The sequence below is a fragment of the Mirounga leonina genome, unplaced genomic scaffold (genome assembly GCF_011800145.1).
Source record: "Mirounga leonina isolate KUSES-001 unplaced genomic scaffold, KU_Mleo_1.0 Mir_94, whole genome shotgun sequence".
NCBI lineage: Eukaryota > Metazoa > Chordata > Mammalia > Carnivora > Phocidae > Mirounga > Mirounga leonina.
In genome coordinates, this window is record NW_023270855.1 from 47,131,605 (window position 1) to 47,150,233 (window position 18,629).

An 18,629-nucleotide genomic window follows, 5' to 3' on the forward strand; every position below is an offset into this window, starting at 1 on the left:
GTTCACTTGGGGACTTTGGGTCATACCAGTTAGGAACGATGTGATTTAAGGTGGGGTCTTGGGCCACGTGGTATCAGTTCGACCTCTGGAGGGACTGGAGACAGGTCAGGCAGGTAGGCGGTCAGCTATCACCTGTTCTTTTTTGTAACTTTCCTTTTCTTTCTTACAGGATAGGTTCTCAATATTTTAACTTGTTACGAAAGAGAGACCCGTGACTTCTGTTCCCGATGTCTGTTGTTCTCTGCTGTCCTTAATGATGATGATTCCGCCTGATATTTCCAAGGCACTCACCAGGTACCAGGGCCAGGGAGTTTATGAGTGTGATTCCATGGAGCCCTCACCCTCTGCTCAAGAGGCCGAAGTAGAATCCAAGAGGGGAAACCACTTGTCCACTTAGTAGCAGGCAACACAACATTGTGGGTCCCCGTTTCCTTGTCGGTGAACTGAGGGTGGGAACAGACCTCTAGTAGGGATGAAAAGAGATAGTGCTCTTTTCCGAAGTGTGAAATGGGAATTTTCATTGGCGTATGGGTGAGCCTTTTAAAAAATTTTGTCATATTTTAATGGCCATCGCTTTCTTTATTGTAGATTGGGAGAAAATTTAACTAGCTCAAACCAATGAGGTCCTTTAAAAATGTATAGGCTAAATGTAGCATGGGGCCCCTAGGTTGGGTCCTGGATGCTGCCCTGTGGTCCTGCCCACCTAGTCCCAGCCACACTCCCCACCCACACTCTGTATCCACCCACACACCATGCCATATACTGCCCACCGATGCTCTGTACTCCTCCCCACCCACACTCTGTATCCTGACCCTGCAGAACTGGGCAGAATCACTGCTCTTTTCTGACTTGACAGTTGGCAGAGGTGCTGGCCTCTGTCCGGAGGCTCCTCCTTTGCCAGAAAACTCCTACTCACTCTTCAAAACCCAAATCAAGTAGCCCCTCCCCCCTAGGCAGAGCCAAGGCTCCCCTTCTGCTCCATGGATGCTCCATGACCTCTGGAAGCTTCTGGAAGACAAAATTAGTGGCTGAGGCTTCCAAGTTACCAGGAGCATCCAACTCAGGGTCAGGCCCAGGAGGCACACGTACATACAGTAGGGATGGGGGCGGGGGGGGTGGAATGGGATACTCACAAGGACATGTGCAGGATCTCATTGGTCTCTGGCTTCCAGACCCCTCGGAGCAGCTGCTCAACGTTGGACATGAGGGCGACGCCAGAGCCTAGGAGACAGGGTGCTCCTGAATGAACCTGCCACCTCCAGTTCTCCATTCTTCTTGGCTGAGTTCCCAAGGAAGCAGCTTCGCTGCTCCTAGAGTCTTCTCCAGAGGGACACTGAGCCTGGGTGTATGACAATCAGTTGCAGTGGGGAAATTGAGGCTCAGGAGGGTCACATGGCAATATTTGGAGCAAAACCAGCATGAAGGCATTGAGGTCATATCTCATCTGCAAGGTATGTCTTCGACAAATCTGGGTTGTCTGCCCTGATGCCCCTAGTCCAGGACCCTGAGCTGTGCATAAGGCTTCTAGAAGGCTCCCCACCCCAGTCTCTCTCCTCCTCGGGGCTCTGAACTTTCAATCTTTCTTAAGCCACTTGCCCTCTGGGAGGCATGCTATCCCCCTGGGGAATTTGTTTTATAGCACAGGCTTCCTGGAGAGTGAATAAGGAGACCCACATGGGACATAATGGTTGAAATTCTAGAAGAACCTTTCCATTTACCCCAAATGTACTGGCTAAAGAAGCTTGAACACCCACTCCAGGAATGGCTGTGCTGAGGTGCCTGATATGTACCACTGGACCAGGGATTCATATCTGGAGTGATTTTGCCCCCAAATAGGCATTTGGCAATATCTGGAGACATTTTTGGTTGTTGCAACTGGGGCAGGGCTGCTCCTGATGGGTTAAGGCCAGGAATGCTGCTCAACATCCTACAATGCACAAGACAGTCTCCAGAGTCTGTCAGAGCATGATCCAGCCCCATCTGTCAATGGTGCTGAGTACACTGGCTCAGTGGAGGGTGCTTCTAGGCCCTGGCATTTTGGCAATACCCACTTTGGTATCAGGGGGCAGGGATAAGGTACCCAATGGTGTTAGCACCTGCTTGAGCCTTCTTTCCCTGTCTTCCTGTTACTCCTTGGTCCACCTCTGCAACTATTATTGTTGGATTGTCTATTTCTCCTTTAACTTCTCAGTTTTTGCTTTATAAATTTTGGTGCTGTTTTTAGGTGCATATATGTTTATAATTGTTATATCGTCCTAGTGGATTGACCCATCATTGTAAAGTGTCCCTCTTTAATTTTTAGTAACATTTTTTGTTTTAAAGTCTATCTTGGTCTGCCTCTTAGCATAGCTAGAGGAGGAGGAAAAGGAGGACTTCAAAGTAGTTAAGAATGTGGATGTTGAATTCAGAGAACCTGAAGTCAAACCTAGCTGCACCCCCTTAGCTATGTGACCTTGAACAAGTAATTTCATTTCCCTCCTCAGTAAATTGGGGATGATGTTAGACTTTTCCTAAAGCAGAGTCTTAACAATCAAATGAGATAAGATGCACAAAGGCCTCAACTCAAACCTGCCAGGGTCATAAAGTCTTAACCTGGTGTCCTTGAACCCAGACCGGAAACAGAACTACATCTTCATTTTCATGTCCCTCACCAAAATATAGCCTTTCCTTCTATTGTGAAGGGAGGCAGTAAGCTGAGAAGGATTTGCAAGGCTGTGACGCAATCACCAACAGAATTCATGGATTTTTCCCTTTTCACATTCCCATTGTTGCAGATGGTTTCATAATATCATTTGTGCTCAACAACACTTCAAAAGGTCGAGAAATACCTATTTGCTAAGTGAATGGTCTCTTATTTAATACTTTGGTAAAGATGTATAAAATTACTCTATCATATTAAAACTTTTTTGGGTAACTTTGTTTAAAAAATTTTTTTTGATAGCTATTTTAAAATAATGGGCCTCTTTTATCATCCTATATATTTTATGCACTTAAAAACATAAAAGGCTTTACTGGACTCAAAAAGGACCATGGCCCACAAAGACTGAGAACCCCTGTAGTTATAGGGGTGTGTTTTCTTCTCTAAGAGGTGTTTGGCAACATCTGGAGACACTTCTGGTTGTCACGCAGGTGGGCGCTACTGACATCTGGTGGGAGGAGGCCAGGGATGCTGCTCAACATGTTACCATGCACAGGACAGCACCCGCCACGGATGATGACCTGGCACCAAACGTCAGTCGTGTCGCAGTTGAGAACACCTGCTTGAGAGACAGCTGTCACTGTCTCGTGGTCCTGTTTATCTTTGACAGTTAAATTCTGGAAGAATCTTCCCACTTACTCTAAAGCTGTTGGCTGACAAGGCAGGACTCCCACAACAGTCCTCTTAGCCTGGAGCAATGTCTGTGCGAACCTGGGTGCCTGACAATGTACCACTGAGCAGGGGTTCTCAAATGAGATGATTTTCCATCATCATCATGGTCCTGTTTACCTTTGACCCAGCCGGTGGCAATCATGACGAACCACCCGTGGTGGTAGTGGTGATGGGCATGATGGATGCCCACGGCGATCTTTCGGACTCTCACTACCTCCTTCATGGCCACGAATATAAGTTTCACAGGCAGGAAGCAGACACACTTGTAAAAGAGGTCCAGGGGGCAGAAGAAAATCAAGTACCTTTGGGAAGAGAACGCAGAGCGTCATGGGGAGACAGACCGTCGGGGGTCCCTGGGAGGTGAGGTTGTGTCCAGATCTTCCTCCCCAGCTTGCCGGGCTCAGGACAGAGCTGGGCAGTGGAGAGCACTGCATTCAGGTCCGCTGTGGAGGTTGTGTGGATGGGTCCTATTTCCTCCAACCCCCCGCCTCCCACCTCCTAGGTGGCTGGGTCACCCCTGCCCCCAACTCTGCTCTCCCACATCCCACCAGCCAGACAGTGCTTACCAGACAGCTGTGGCCAGCAGGACGCTGGAATTGTTGCTGAAGTAGTCAATCAGGGGCTCACCGAGGAGCAGATCAGCCAAGATGTAACTCCCAAAGCAGTGCAGCATGGCACACAGCCAGGATGCCATGGGATGGCGCTGGGACAGCTCGACTGCTCCTGGGGGGTACGGGGGTGTCCCCCAGCATCACCAGGGTGCCAAGGGCATGCTTTGTCCCCATGCCCTCCAGTCAGCCCATCCTAATTCAGCTGCCTTGCAGCTCTCCCATTTCAGAGGAAGAACCCAGGCTCAGAGAGGCTGGACACGTGCCTGAGGTCACGCAGAGAAAAGGCAGAGCTGGGTTGGGGCTCTTTCTTCTGTGCTCAGAGAGGTGGCAACGATGGTAATGCCAGGTCCCATTTAGCAAGCACCTCCAGATCTCAGACACTGGGTGTACATTTATATGAAGGACTTGCTAAATCCTCATTGATAACCACAGCCAAGCGATCACTCTCATTATCCCTCCAAGAGAGGGCGGTGTGGACAGGGAGCAACGTGCAGGTGGGAACGCTTTCATGTGGCTGTTCCTGCCTTGGGCTGATGCCAAGGTCCCTACAAGCTCACACCTGTTGTCTTGGTCTCTCCCTCTTTTTACATTTTTTTTTATTGCGGTAAAATATACATGAAACGTGCTACTTTAACCATTTTTAAGTGCACAGCTCGGTGGCATGAAGCACATTCATGCTGTCGTGCAACCATCACCACCATCCATCTCTAGGGACTTGTTCATTGTCCCCCGCTGAAACTCTGTCCCCATTAAACACTAACTCCCCATTCCCTCCTTCAGCCCCTGGCTCCCACCATCTACTTTCTGTCTCTGTGAATTTGACTCCTCTAGGGACCTCGTGTAAGTGGAATCACACAATATTTGTCCTTTTGTGTCTGGCTTCTTTCGCTTCTTTCACTCAGCGTAATGTCCTCAAGGTTCGCTCACGTTGTAGCAGGTGTCAGAATTCCTTCTTTTCTAAGGTTGTATGATCTTCCATTGTATGGATATACCACATTTTGTTTATTTACTCATCCATCGATGGACATTGGAGTTGTTCCCACCTTTTGGCTATTGTGAATAATGCTGCTAAGAACATAAGTGTGCCAATATCTATTTGAGTTCCTGCTTTCAACGCTTTTGGGGATACACCCAGAAGTGGAATTGATGGGTCAAATGGTAATTCTATGTTTAATTTTTTTAAGGAACTGCCATATTGTTTTCCACGGCGGCCCCACCATTTTGCATTCCCACCAGCGGTTCACAAGGGTTCCAACTTCTCCACCTCCTCCCCAACACTTGCTGTCTTCTGTTACAAGCTAGCGCCAGAGAAGGAGCAAAGACACAAAAGCAGAAATGGCCAAGTACAAATACCACCTCCTCTAGGAAGGCTTTCTTGCTCTGCTGGGTCAGTCACTCCGGCCCCTGGGCTCCCACAACCCTGTGGACTTTATCCTATTATGGGTCTTGGTATTTTATTTAATTTTTTAACACTAAGAGAAAGTAGATTAGAGGTTGCTTAGGGCTGGAGGGAATGGGGGAGATGGGAGGGTGACAGCTAAAGGATACAGAACTCTTTTGGAGGTGATGGTTGCACAATTCTGTGAATATACTAAAAAACCAATGAATGGGATGCTTTAAATGGGTGAATTGGGTGGTATATGAATTATGGCTCAATAAAGCTGTTATAAAATAAAAGGGACAACAGAAAAAATGCAACTTATTTCAGTTTCTGTAACTGATACTCATAAATGATAGTAAATTGAGTCTTCCTATAAACCCAAGGCAACAAAATGCAAAAAAGAACGGTCTTGCTTAGTGAACAGAAACAGAAATCCCATTCATTAGGAAGATGGCTCAGTGCATTGGCCTCTAATTTGGCTGTACATCAGCATTACCTGGGGACTTTACAAACTAGACACCTGAACCCCCCCACCCCAGAGCATCTTAGTTGGCCAGTCTGGGGTGTTGCTGGGCTTATGGATTTCTTAATGCTCCTGGGTGATTCTTATGGGCAGCAATGTTGAGCACCACACAGAGACAGAGGAATGAGCTGGCCGATGTCCTGCAGCCCTGATAACCCAAGATCTTCTATCCATGGCTAGGAGGATAGGCTCCCAAGAACAATGGTTTCCAAACTGTGTTCCTAGGAATCCTGAGCATTTGCAGGAGCAAAGAAGAGACAAAATGGGAATGTTCTGGGTCCTTCACCCCGCTTTAACCAGAGCACACTTGCATTTACTACTTCATCTCAGTGTTCAGGAGAAGATTTTTTTTTTTTTGTCTTAAAGTAATCTCTATGCCTAATGTGGGGCTTGAACTCACGATCTGATATCAAGGGTCACATGCTCCACCAACTGAACCAGCCACGTGCTCCTCAAGACAAGATTCTGATTGAGAAAGGGAATCTGGTGTTCACAGACAGGCACACAACTGTTCATAGCAGCTTTATTTATAAGTAAGTTATTTGTAAAATGGCTTCAATGGGTAAAGGGATGAACAAATTGTGGTACATCCAGATCATGGAATACTACTCAGCAACAAAAAGGGAACAAACCAGGGATACACGCAGTAACTTACATGAATGTCAAGGGTACTATGCTGAGTGAAAATAGCCAATCTCAGAAGGTTACATACTGGGGCGCCTGGGTAGCTCAGTTGGTTAAGCGTCCAACTCTTGATTTCGGCTCAGGTCATGATCTCAGGGTCATGAGATCCAACCCTACATTGGGTGGGGGGGGTCCACGCTCAGCATGGGGTCTGCTTAAGACTCTCTCTCCCTCTCCCCCGACCCCCCTCCCCATGCCCCCGCTTGTGCTCTCTCTCTCAAATAAACCTTAAAAAAAAAAAGAGAAGGTCACATACTATATGATACCATTTCTATGACTTTCTCCAAGTAACAAAACATAGTGATGAGTGACAGAGAGCAGATCAATGGTCACCAGGGGTTAGGGCTTGGAGGAAGATATAACTATAAAGGAACATCACTAGGGAGTTTCTTTGGGGTGCCAGAACCATTCTGTATCCCAACTGTGGTGGTGATTATTAGAATCTACACACATGATAAAATACAGACCTGTATGGGGGCACCTGGCTGGCTCAGTTGGCAGAGCTTACGGCTCTTGATCTTGGGGTTGTGAGGTTGAGCCCCATGTTGGATGTAGAGATTACTTAAAATCTTTAAAAAAATACAGAACTGTATAAAATAACTATCTGTAAATACTGCTGAATAAAGTCAGTTGTTGGTGTTAATGGGATTGTACCAATGTCAATTTCCTGGTTTTAGTAATGACCTACCATTATGTAAGACATTGTCATTGGCGGAAGCTGGATGAAGGGGACATGAGAACTCTTCATTAAATCCCACATTAAAATAGAGGGGAAGAGTCTAATTCTTAAAAAATAAGTTTACAAAAAACACTAGGGATACAGGATTAATGTCTATTAGTCAAATTCTTACACTTTGTATTACCCACTTAAAGTCTTTAGAATTTTTCTTTCTTTTTTTTTTTAAGGTTTTACTTATTTATTTGAGAGAGAGAATGAGAGAGAGAGAGAGAGCATGAGAAGGGGAGGGTCAGAGGGAGAAGCAGACTCCCTGCCGAGCAGGGAGCCCGATGCGGGACTCGATCCAGGGACTCCAGGATCATGACCTGAGCCGAAGGCAGTCGCTTAACCAACTGAGCCACCCAGGCGCCCCTAGGATTTTTCTAAATAGGTCCTATCTGTATGTTAAATTATTTATTTTATTTATTTTTAAGTAATCACTATGCCCAATGCAGGGCTTGAACTCACCACCCTAAGATCAAGAGTCGCACACTCTATTGACTGAGCCAGCCAGCCGCCCCCTGTCTTTATGTTAATATGGTCACCATTCCCTATGGCCACACCCCAGAGTTGCAAGCTGGGTGTCTCCTGGTGTGACAACTGTTTCATCATCTAGATTCCTTCCCTCCCCCACTGGTTTCACTTTCCAGAGAATCCCTTTAGGATTAAGTTGTAAGGCCCAGGTACTTAGCTCTCAGGGCCAGAGCTGGTATCAGTAACTCTCCTTAAACAATTTACTTGGATCCAATGACAACTCCACTCAATGTGGGCATGAGATGAAGAAGTTACGTGTGATCTACTAATCAAAAACTAATCAAAAGAAGTAATCCGACTCCCCGCTGAGTGTGGAGCCCAACGCAGGGCTCAATCCCACGACCCTGAGATCATGACCTGAGTGGAAATCAAAAGTCGGGTGCTCAACTGACGGAACCACCCACGTGCCCCGTTTTTTGTTTGAAAATGTCACTTTGGGGGCGCCTGGGTGGCTCCGTCAGTTGGGCGTCTGCCTTTGGCTCGGGTCATGACCTTGGGGTCCTGGGATCTGGCCCTGCAACAGGCTCTCTGCTCAGCGGGGAGTCTGCTTCTCCCTCTCCCTCTGTGCTCTCTAATAAATAAATAAATATTTTCTTAAAAAATAAAATGTCACTTTGTTTCTAGAAATTGGATGCCTTTTGTCTCCAAGCTGTGAATCTGAATGCTTGGCCTCTCCGAGACACGCGCCATGGATGAAGCTATTGACATAAATACCTATACGTACTGTTGATACACTCAACAAATTGATTTGATCTTAATCCTTTGGTGAGTATGGGGACCTCATCAGTCTTACCTGCTGCTGCACCCCCAGCGCATGGCGCTGTGCCTGACACATAGTAGCCGCCCAATAAATAGTTGTGAGTGAATGAACTCCCGCCATAATGGAGCTTACATTCTAGTAAATGTGGACAGAACACCTCCTAGGCATTGAGGCTGAGTTGGGCACTTCAGGTCGCACTATAACGAAACCTCCCCTGCTCCATTGATTTATGGAGTTACTATTTTGTCCCATGCAACTGCATGCCTTCACTCCATCCTTGAGAGCTGTTAACCACACATAATATAAGGATCAATATCCCCCTTGCAGCGAGTTATACAGGGGACCAGTGTCCCCCTGCCCCGCATTCATGTCCACCAGCACCTCAGAATGTGACCTTATTTGGAACAGGGTCATTGTAGGGTCTTTTATTCCAAGAAACATGAAGCCCACTCGTTCTATAGAAGGAGCTGCCTTCTCAGCTTGGTCAACCTCACAGAGAAGGGGGGTTGGGGTGGTGGGAATATCTGCCCCTCCTCCAGAGGGGAAAAACGCCCAAGTTTTCCTCCACACACACAGTTGGGAGGATCTACAGGCATAACCACCTTGGAGGCTGTTTGGCAATACTGAGCAGATCTGAGGCTATGCATTGCCTATGTCTTAGCAATTCTCCTCACTACTGACCCAAAAGAAACTAGCAAAGGAGATGTGGGGAGGAGGATTTCACTGCCACACTGTTACAGTAGAATGGAGAAGTCTCCTATTTCTCAGTGACAGGGTGGAGAGTCGCACACTGAGCTGCTATTTAAAAGTGAACTAGACGGATGCCTGGGTGGCTCAGTTGGTTAAGTGTCTGCCTTCGGCTTGGGTCATGATCTCGGGGTCCTGGGATGGAGTCCTACAACAGGCTCCTTGCTCAGCAGGGAGTCTGCCTCTCTCTCTGGCAAATAAATAAATAAAATATTTAAAAAAAAAAAATAAAAGTGAACTAGATCTACATCCAGGCTCCTCAGCTGCATATGGCACCGCGTTGGATCATTCCCTGCTGCAGTAGGGGCTGTCCTGTGCCCTGGGGATGTGCAGCAGCATTCCTGACCTCCACCCACTAGATGGCAGGGGCATGCCCCCACCCTGGTTGTGATAGCCAGAACTGTCTCCGGATAGTGCCAAATTTCCCTGGGGACAAAATCCCTTCTGGTTCAGAACCACCACTCTAGATAAATCAACATGGATAAATCCCATATGGTTATTACTGAGTAAAAAAGGTTAGGTTGCAAAATGATACATTTATGTATATCTTAGGTATGTATTAATTTATTTTAAAAAGTATTTTATTTATTTATTTGAGAGAGAGAGAGTACAAGTAGGGGGAGTGGCAGAAAGAGAGGGAGAAGCAGGCTGTCCACTGAGCCAGGAGCCTGATGCGGGGCTTGATCCCAGGACCCTGGTATCATGACCAAAGCCGAAGGCAGACGCTTAACCGACAGAGCCACCCAGGTGCCCCTCTTATGTATATATTTAAAACACAGCACACTCCATGTAGTTCATAGACACATATATAGCAGAGAAGGTGTAAATACAGGCATGCAAAAATACAGGCTGATTTTAGGGTGGTGGTTGCATCTAGAGAGGGAGGGAGGGAAAAGGGATAAGGTTAGCTGTCTCTCAATCTATTTATTTATTAAAAAGCCATCTGAAGTGGGACACCTGGGTGGTACTGTCGGCTAAGCATCTGACTCTCAGTTTGGGCTCAGGTCATGATCTCAGGGTTGTGGGATGGAGCCCTGCATCAGGTTCCATGCTCAACTCGGAGTCTGCTTTAGATTCTCTCCCTCTCCCTCTGCCCCTCCCCCCACTTGCACTCTCTCTCTCTCTCTCTCTCTCTCTCTCAAATAAATAAATAAATAAATAAATAATAAAATCTTTAAAAAAAAAACATCTGAAGCAAATCTATGTTCCCATCTGTTCAGTCTGTGTGGAAGGGAGAGAGATGTCTGTGATATTTAATCCGTGTGTATGAAATACTTAATCATCAAAACTAGGAAAAACAAGAGTCCCCCGAAAAGCTGCTAAGCAGGAGGGACATGGGGTGCTCATCTGCTTTATCACACTGGGCTCCACAGGCCCCCTCATCGGACTCTCACTACCTGCCCCCTCTCTGATGGCCATGATCAGAGGTCCAGGAACAGGACGTGGGCAGCGGGGAACCGTGCTATATCCTACCACGAGAACCTAGCAAAAGGTTCTGGAAGACTCTTAAAAAATCGTGTTCACAGCAGCACTATTTACAATTGCCAAAGGGTGGAAACAACCCAAGTGTTCACCAATAGATGAATGGATAAACAAGATGTGGTAGATCCACACAATGGAATATCACTCTGCCTTAAAGAGGAACGAAGTCCTAACACACGCTATAACATGGACAAATCTAGAAAACATGCTAAGTGAAAGAAGCCAGACACAAAAGGTCACATAGTGTGGGTCACGGAGGCTGGGGGAGAGGGGGATGGGGAGTGACTGCTCACGGGGCTGGGGTTTCCTTCTTGGGGGAGGAAAGTGTTCTGAACTTACATATTTCATATAGGTGGAATCATATAACATAGCTTTTGCCTCTAGCTCTTTCACCGAGCACAATATTTTCAAGGGCAATATTTATTTTTCTCTGCTGTAAGGTATTCCAACATAGGAATAGATCCCAAGTAATCTTTTTTTTTTTTTTTAAGATTTTATTTATTTATTTGACAGAGAGAGCAAGAGAGCACAAGCAGGGGGAACAGTAGTGGGAGAGGGAGAAGCAGGCTCCCTGCCAAGCAGGGAGCCGGATGCGGGGCTCAATCCCCTGGGATCATGACCTGAGCCGAAGGCAGACGCTTAACCATCTGAGCCACCCAGGCACCCCTAGATCCCAAGTAATCTATCCATTCTCTTGCACAAACTACATTTCATAATCAGGAAACATGCCTAATAAAAGCTGTTTGAAAGAAAGTCGTAAACATACTCCCCTTTCTCTTCGCCACCCCCAACTAACCATGAGACCTTGGACAAACGGTTTTTCCCCTGTCCCACTCCTTCTGTCAGGTATGAACCCCAATCCCTTCTGTGCCCAGCTCCTAACAAGGGCTGGAATTGAAATTTCCCTCCTCAATCTCACCCTGGAGTTACAAGCCCACAGTGCATCTTCTCCCTGCCCTCGAGGTTGTCCTAAGTCTCAGCATTTACAAAGGTCCTATGAAGCAGAATGTTCTCTTCTCTTCTCTGGGGTGTCTATTTAAAATGCTGCCAGCTGAGAGTTAATCCTTTGGAGCGGCTGGTGGGTCCCGCAAGGGCTGGGTCAGGTGAGGCACCCATGTTTTTCAGAAATGGATACCTCTGCATCTAAAAATAACCCTTAGGGGTTGAATTCTTTCCAGGGTCATTCTTGTGCCCTCTGGGACCATCCCAAGGACTGAGGCCAGGGGTGAGGGTGGGGGTGGGTTGTGGGAGTAAAGCAGGCTACCGTGTTTGCACCATTTCAATAAAACCATGGTGTAAACACGGGACCCAAAAAGCTTACACCAGGTGAGTCCTGGTAGTAAAGTCACAGACCCAGGTTTGGCTCTGTGGCTCACTCTCTCTGGTGTGGCCTTGGACAAATGACTGCTCCCCACCAGCCTCAGATTCCTCTGCTTTCCAAAGAAGAGGATGAGAGCACCCCCTCCCCAAGTTGTATTGATGATTCAATGTGGTGTGCGTGATTATCAAGATGATTCTTAGCATTATCAAACTTATTTATCTCAGCAACCCCAGAAGAGCAAGATCAGTCTCCTCATTGCCACAGAGGAGAAGACGGAGGCTGATGGGAGATGGGCCTGCCCTGAAGATCCACAGCAAGGCAGTGTCGAGAACCTTCCCTCTGGCTCTTTCCCTTTGCCATACTGCTTCCTGGTTTCTCTGGCGGGGTTTTGGGGCAGCATCAGGAACCAGGAGAATGTGGGTTGCAATCCCAGGTTGGCCACCAAAGCACTCCCCTCTCACTGGGTGAACTTTGGCTAGTCACTCCTCTCTCCGGGCTTCAACGGGTGTATTTGTGCATAACGGGGGTGCTATCTAGAGGTACCAACCATCTCGGTTTGTGACAACCAGAAATGTCCCCAGATGGGACCGAGGGGTTCCTGGGACATGGGGCTTTTGGTGCTTGTCTTAATGGAACCTGGGTGAGGTGGTCACCCCAGTGCTATTATTCATTTCAAAGGGCACCGGCAAGGACAAAAAGAAATTGCTTAGTGCTTAGCAATTATGCATGAGTTATTCCTGGAACCGAACTGAAATGGAAAGTACCTGTGGGTGGAAATTTTAGCTGATGGATTTATAAAAATCAGCTCTGCCTGAGGAGGGAGGAGGAAGCCCTGATCGCGTCCCTACTTCTGGCCTGGGATGAGTCCTGTCTATGGACGGCAGGGAAGCACTAGAAGGTTCCCCCGGGGGCACTTGCAGCACTGCCATGGCTCTGAGCTATTTAGTCCAAGGTCTAAACATGGGAGGTATATTTACAGAGCTTCTCAGTGACTTGATAGCAAGTCTTCTGAGCCTTCAAGCTCAGCTGTCTGCCTTCGTTTCTTCCCCTGTGAGAGATGGCAGCCCCTACCTTGCAAGGTTGGAGGAGAGGCAGCTCTCCGTCCTCGAAAAGCTTACAGTTCCTGCCAGAGGTCTCAAAACAGGGCTCAACGAGCTGTCTCATTAGCCTAACAGCATTTTAGAAGATGTCCAAACCGCAACCAAGACATCTTTCAGTAGGTGAATAACTAACTATGGTGCATAGATACCATGGGGTATTACTCAGCGATGAAAAGAAATGAGCTTTCAAGCCACGAGAAGACATGGAAGAACCTTAAATGCATACTGCTAAGTGAAAGAGGCCAGTGTGAAAGGGCTACACACTGTATGATTCCAATTCTATGATATTCTGCAAAAAGCCAAACTCTGGAGACGGTAAAAAGATTGGGGGTTGTCAGGGGTTTGGGGGAGGGGCAGGATGCTCACGTGGAGCTAGGGGGATTTTTAGGTTAGTGAAACTATCTGTATGATACTGTAATGGTGGATACATGTTATACATTCGGCGAAATCCACAAAATGTACAACACAAACTAACCCTAATGTAATAAACTCTAGGCTTTGGTTGATAACATGTGGTAGTGATAATATAATAATAATGATATGGGCTCCTTGATTATAACAAATGTAACCCTCTGTGCAGAATGTAGATGGTGGGGAGGTCAGAGAGTACACGAAAACTACTTGCAGCTTTATTTTCCTGTGGATCTAAGACTGCTAGACTAGAAAATAGCCTATTAATTTCTTTTTTTTTTTTAAGATTTTATTTATTTATTTGAGAGAGAGAATGAGAGAGAGAGAACACATGAGAGGGGATAGGGTCAGAGGATGAAGCAGACTCCCTGCCGAGCAGGGAGCCCGATGCGGGACTTGATCCCGGGACTCCAGGACCATGACCTGAGCCGAAGGCAGTCGCTTAACCAACTGAGCCACCCAGGCGCACTAGCCTATTAATTTCTTTAAAAGAAAAAATGTTAATTACCTTTATTTTTAAAAAATTTTTATTTTTTTTTTAACGAATTTTTTAAAAAGAAAAAAATGTTTGAACAGCCAACATATACACATAGGGAACTATAAATCACATTTCCGGCTTCCCTTGAAAAATCACTTCTGGTGGTTCTCGCCCCAACCAGGTGAAGATGTGCATGGTTGGATCTCACCTGGGGACAGTGCCCACCTGGCTGGCTTACTGCTTCCCGTACATCACCTACCTGGCCCTTGAAAGCATTGGAGTTTGAGACTCAGTCTAGATCACTGGTTCTCAACTGGGGGGGCAACTACATCTGGGGACATTTCTGGTTGTCACAACTGGGGTGTGCTACCAGCATCTAGGGGGTTGAGCCAGGGATGCTATGAAATATCCCAAAATGCATGTGATGGCCCCTACCACAGAGAATGATCTGGCCCTCACTGTCACTTGTGCAGAGATTGGGCAACACTGGTGCACAGAACTGATTCTCATCTGGGGAACTTAAAAAAAATACCATGCACAGCGATTCTGAGTTAAATGGAGGGGTGCTGCAGGAGCAAGAGGATTCTGAAAAGCTCCCCAGGCGAGTTTAATGTGGAAGTATACTTGAGAACCACTGGTCTGGAAGGTTCTTGGGATATCCAGGACTGTTATTCATTCATTCATTCAATCATGCAGTGGACATCCATTGCTTTCTTTTCTTGCATAGAGCTAAGGGTCCTGGAGGCGAGGCAGACCTTCTCCTCCCTGCCCTATTAAGGAGCTCCAGGTCTAATAAGGAGCTCCTGCCTCTTTTAGTCCAACCCTTCTTAAATGTTATGCAGATTCTGATTCAGCGGGTCTTGAGGTGGGGGTGGGGGGCTGGCATTCTGCATTTCTTAACCAGCTAGCTCCCAGGGGCCATAGATGCTGTTAACCTGAGGACCACACTCAGAGCTCTGTCCTCATTCAGGATTCTCATGAAAGCCTGACCCAGAAAATGACTGCGTACCAGGAAACACATCTTCCCACGGCCTTACAAATAATTGCACTACCTTTCCCAAGTGCCTTAGAGCCTACTACTGACAAAGTTCTCAAAACATCTTTACAATAGCCCCGCAGAAGAGTTCAGGATTATGTTCCGACGCACCTATTTCATAGATGAGTGAGCTGAAGCTCATGGGGGCGCGGTAACCAGCCTGGTATTTAGTGGCAGAGGCAAAGCTGACTCCTAATTCAGAGATTTTTCCTAGAAGCCAGCTTGGCTGTCAGCTCCAAAGGTGTGCTACCTGTGCCGCTGCCCAGGACCCTGTGTTCGGAAGGGTCCCACATTCAGTTTAGCGCTCTGTTGTCACCATCTTGAAATTCTGACTTTCTTTAAATCTTTTTTTTTTTTTTTCTGAGAGAGAAAGAGCACAAGCAGTGGGAGTGGCAGGGGGAGGGAGAAGCAGGCTCCTCACAGAGCAGGGGGAGCCCGATGTAGGACTTGATCCCAGGACCCCGGGATCATGACCTGAGCTGAAGGCAGTCGCTTAACCAACTGAGCCACCCAGGCGCCCGAAATTCTGACTTTCTGAGTGAGGGGCCCTGCAGATTCTGTAGCTGGTCCTGCAGTCAGCACGTAGATTCTGAGAAGAAACCTTTGTAGAAACTCAGCAGGAACACCAAACTGGGTGGTGGTGGGGGGCTAATAGCTAAGTCCTACTCCTCCTTTTTCCAAAGGGAAGCAAGTACCCCAGAGCAATCGGAGTGAGTCCTGGGGTCTGGCAGACCTGGGTTTGAATCCCAAGGCTGTCATCTACCAGCCATGGGACCACAGGCTCGTTGCGTATGTAAATTAGCTTAGCCACTATTTCCTATTTCCCCAGTTACAAATGGAGGGGGTTTGAACTGGGCAGGCGTTTCTCAATCTTGACAGCATGCAGCAATCACTGGGGAGGGGAGCTTGAAACATGAGCATGCAGGGAGGGCCCTATCCCAGATATTCTGATTCAATTTGTCTGGAGTGGAGATGAGATGGGATTTAAGAGCCCCCAGGAGCCCCTAATAAGCAGCTAGGGTTGTGAACCACTGAACTTTCCCCACCTTCAGGAACCTTCAGGCACCTTCAGGCTCCAGTACCTCTAGAAATTCAGATGATTTATTTACTCTGGCAGAAATTTCTAGACCCCTCCTGCATGCTCCCAGCCAGCCTGAAGACCTCTTTCCTCCAGACACTTGTGTCCTATATCCCTACGAGGCTCCAGCCCTCCACAGTTTTAGATTTCTCAAGGTATGCTAGGTTCTGTACTTGCCCAGGGGACTGGCCTGAGCCACCAAAAATTCCTCCTGAACAGGAAATGCAGTCCTGTGCTCATGCTAAGACAATACAAAGCTTATTTTGCTTTGCAAAGTAACTGATCTGCAGAATAGCTTTTAAAGAATAGGCTCTCGCTTGTGGACGGGCAAAAATAAAATGGAACAAAAACACTTGGCAAGCAGAATATGATCCTATTTGCATAAAATCGTGCTTTACCATCTCTAACTACAGGGTTATAAACGCATAGGAGAGGTCTGGAAGGGTTGGCAATACGTCAACTGTAATGATCTCTTTTCCTTTCCATTTCTTTTAAAAACACAGAAGCACCTATTTTTATAATCTGAAAAAAAAAAAAAAAAAAAAAAAGGTATTTCAGTCCTGAGAGGAGAATATAGAGGTAATTTACATCTAAGTGGGAGAAACGGTCACCAAGTTTCCGGATGATCGATCCCTTTTCTAAAGCTAAATTCTCTAGTCCCTTTCGTTTACTGGTATGCTATAATAGTTAACACGCTAGGAGATGAACAAGAAACATTCGGTGAGCCTTATCTAAAAATAGACCACATTCTAAGGAGGCTATTTACCATCATCTAAAAAAAAAAATGCTTAAAAAAAAAACAAACCAAGAAGCAGAGTCTTTCTTCCCTTCTGCGATTCTCCACGGGGGTCTGGAGCTGGCCGGGTAGGCTAACCCCAAATCACCCTGCCCTAGGGCAGATTCTGCTCAGTAAGTGGAAAGGATCCGCGCCACGGCTGGAAGAATTCCCGCCGGGCGCGGGAGACCCAGCTTCGCTCGGCCGGAGGAGGAGGGGAGACTGCCCGAGGGCCGCAGAGGAGGGGGGCACCGGTGTCACTTTCTCTGAACCGGATTACTGCCCCCAGCACGGCCGGCCCTTATATAGACACTCAACAGCCGCTCCGGCTCCGCGCGCCAAGGGCAAGGAGGGAGGTCACGGATGCGGGCGGCCAGGACATCTGGACTGACCTGCAGCACCGACCCCGCCTGCGCCCTCACCACGACCTATGCCGCTGGCCCAAGTTCATGCGACCCTGCCGGGAACCCTGACTTCTCTCCCAGCCTCCTCCCCAGCACCTGTTCCCCCTCCTCTATACAGTCGCATTCCTCTCCTGCCTTCCAGCTGCATCTGCTCCCCCTCCCCCAGCCCCACCATCCCGGGGGCTTCTCTCCTTGCCCGCCCTCTTGTCTTCCCCCCCTGCCCACTCCATGTGGAAGAACCGCACGATCCCGGCACCTGCTGCTCCCCCGAACGAGTCCCTGGGACTGTGCCCCCTTCATGATCCAGGGCTTCCCCCGCCTCGCGACCCGCAGGTTTACCTCCGCCCCCCGCGCCGCGATGCCAGCCCCCGCGGGCTGCTGGCTCTGGCTCACCTGGCTCATACTTGAGGTAGAGAATGGAGACGATGAAGTAGCTGAGGTCGAAGACGGGGAAGAGCGGCACCCGCGAGAAGCTGAGCGCCAGCTCGCCTAGGCTCAGCGCCGAGAGCAGGTCCATGGCGCCCGCCGGGTCCCACCCCAGCCCCCAGCCCAGTACGTCCTGCAGCCCGCGGCCCGGCGACTGCGCCCCCGCTGCAGGACCCGCCCCCGCCCGCCAGGCACCGCCCCCAACCCGGCCCCCACTGGAGAGGAGGGACGACCGCCTGCCCCGGGGCGGGTCGTGGGGCCGTCCTGTCCCATAAAGCCCAGCAGGTGTCCCATACTCCGTCCCTTCGGGCCATCACGACCCCCTTCAGCCCAGCGAGGCGGGGTGTAGGGGTCCCTGTGGTGTGAGTTGGCCAGGGTAGCTGGCCACTGGGGGGTCCTTCCCGCACGGAGCTCACCCAGAAGGGACGGGTCAGTCAGGACCCTGTCCCGGTGGGACTCAATTAGTCCTCTGGAGCCCTTGGATCGGGACCTGCATCCTCTGTGGGTCTTGTCCAGTTGTGAACCCCATCTTCCCGTGCCCTAGAGGGTCAAGACCCCCGTCCTCTATGGAGCTGTCATGACCCTAGTCCTCTGTGGGGCTCTGTAAGTCAGGACCTCCATTCGCCACCGGGATCCCTGTTTTCCGAAGGGACAGCTCGGTCAGACCTCCGCCCCTCGTAGCTCCAGCCTAGTGGGGATCCCTGCCTTCCATTGGGCCCAGGAGGAACCTCCTCCTCGCGGGAATCCATGCCCGGGAGAGGCCACTGCATCAGGGCCCATTCCCCTGTGC

The 18,629-nt window shown here is 48.5% G+C and overlaps 1 protein-coding gene across 1 annotated transcript in view; it reads right to left on the reverse strand.

Annotated features, from left to right (window-relative positions):
* Positions 1-18,002, reverse strand: part of TMEM38A (transmembrane protein 38A) — a 20,854-nt gene extending 2,852 nt beyond the window's left edge. The window contains exons 1-4 of the mRNA XM_034996783.1: positions 17,807-18,002; positions 3,937-4,093; positions 3,488-3,672; positions 1,134-1,221 (exon numbers count right to left, since the gene is read on the reverse strand). Of these exons, the coding sequence (XP_034852674.1) occupies positions 1,134-1,221; positions 3,488-3,672; positions 3,937-4,093; positions 17,807-17,930 (554 nt within the window). The 5' untranslated portion in view covers positions 17,931-18,002. The remainder of the gene's footprint in view (positions 1-1,133; positions 1,222-3,487; positions 3,673-3,936; positions 4,094-17,806) is intronic.
* Positions 18,003-18,629: the final 627 nt, after the last annotated feature.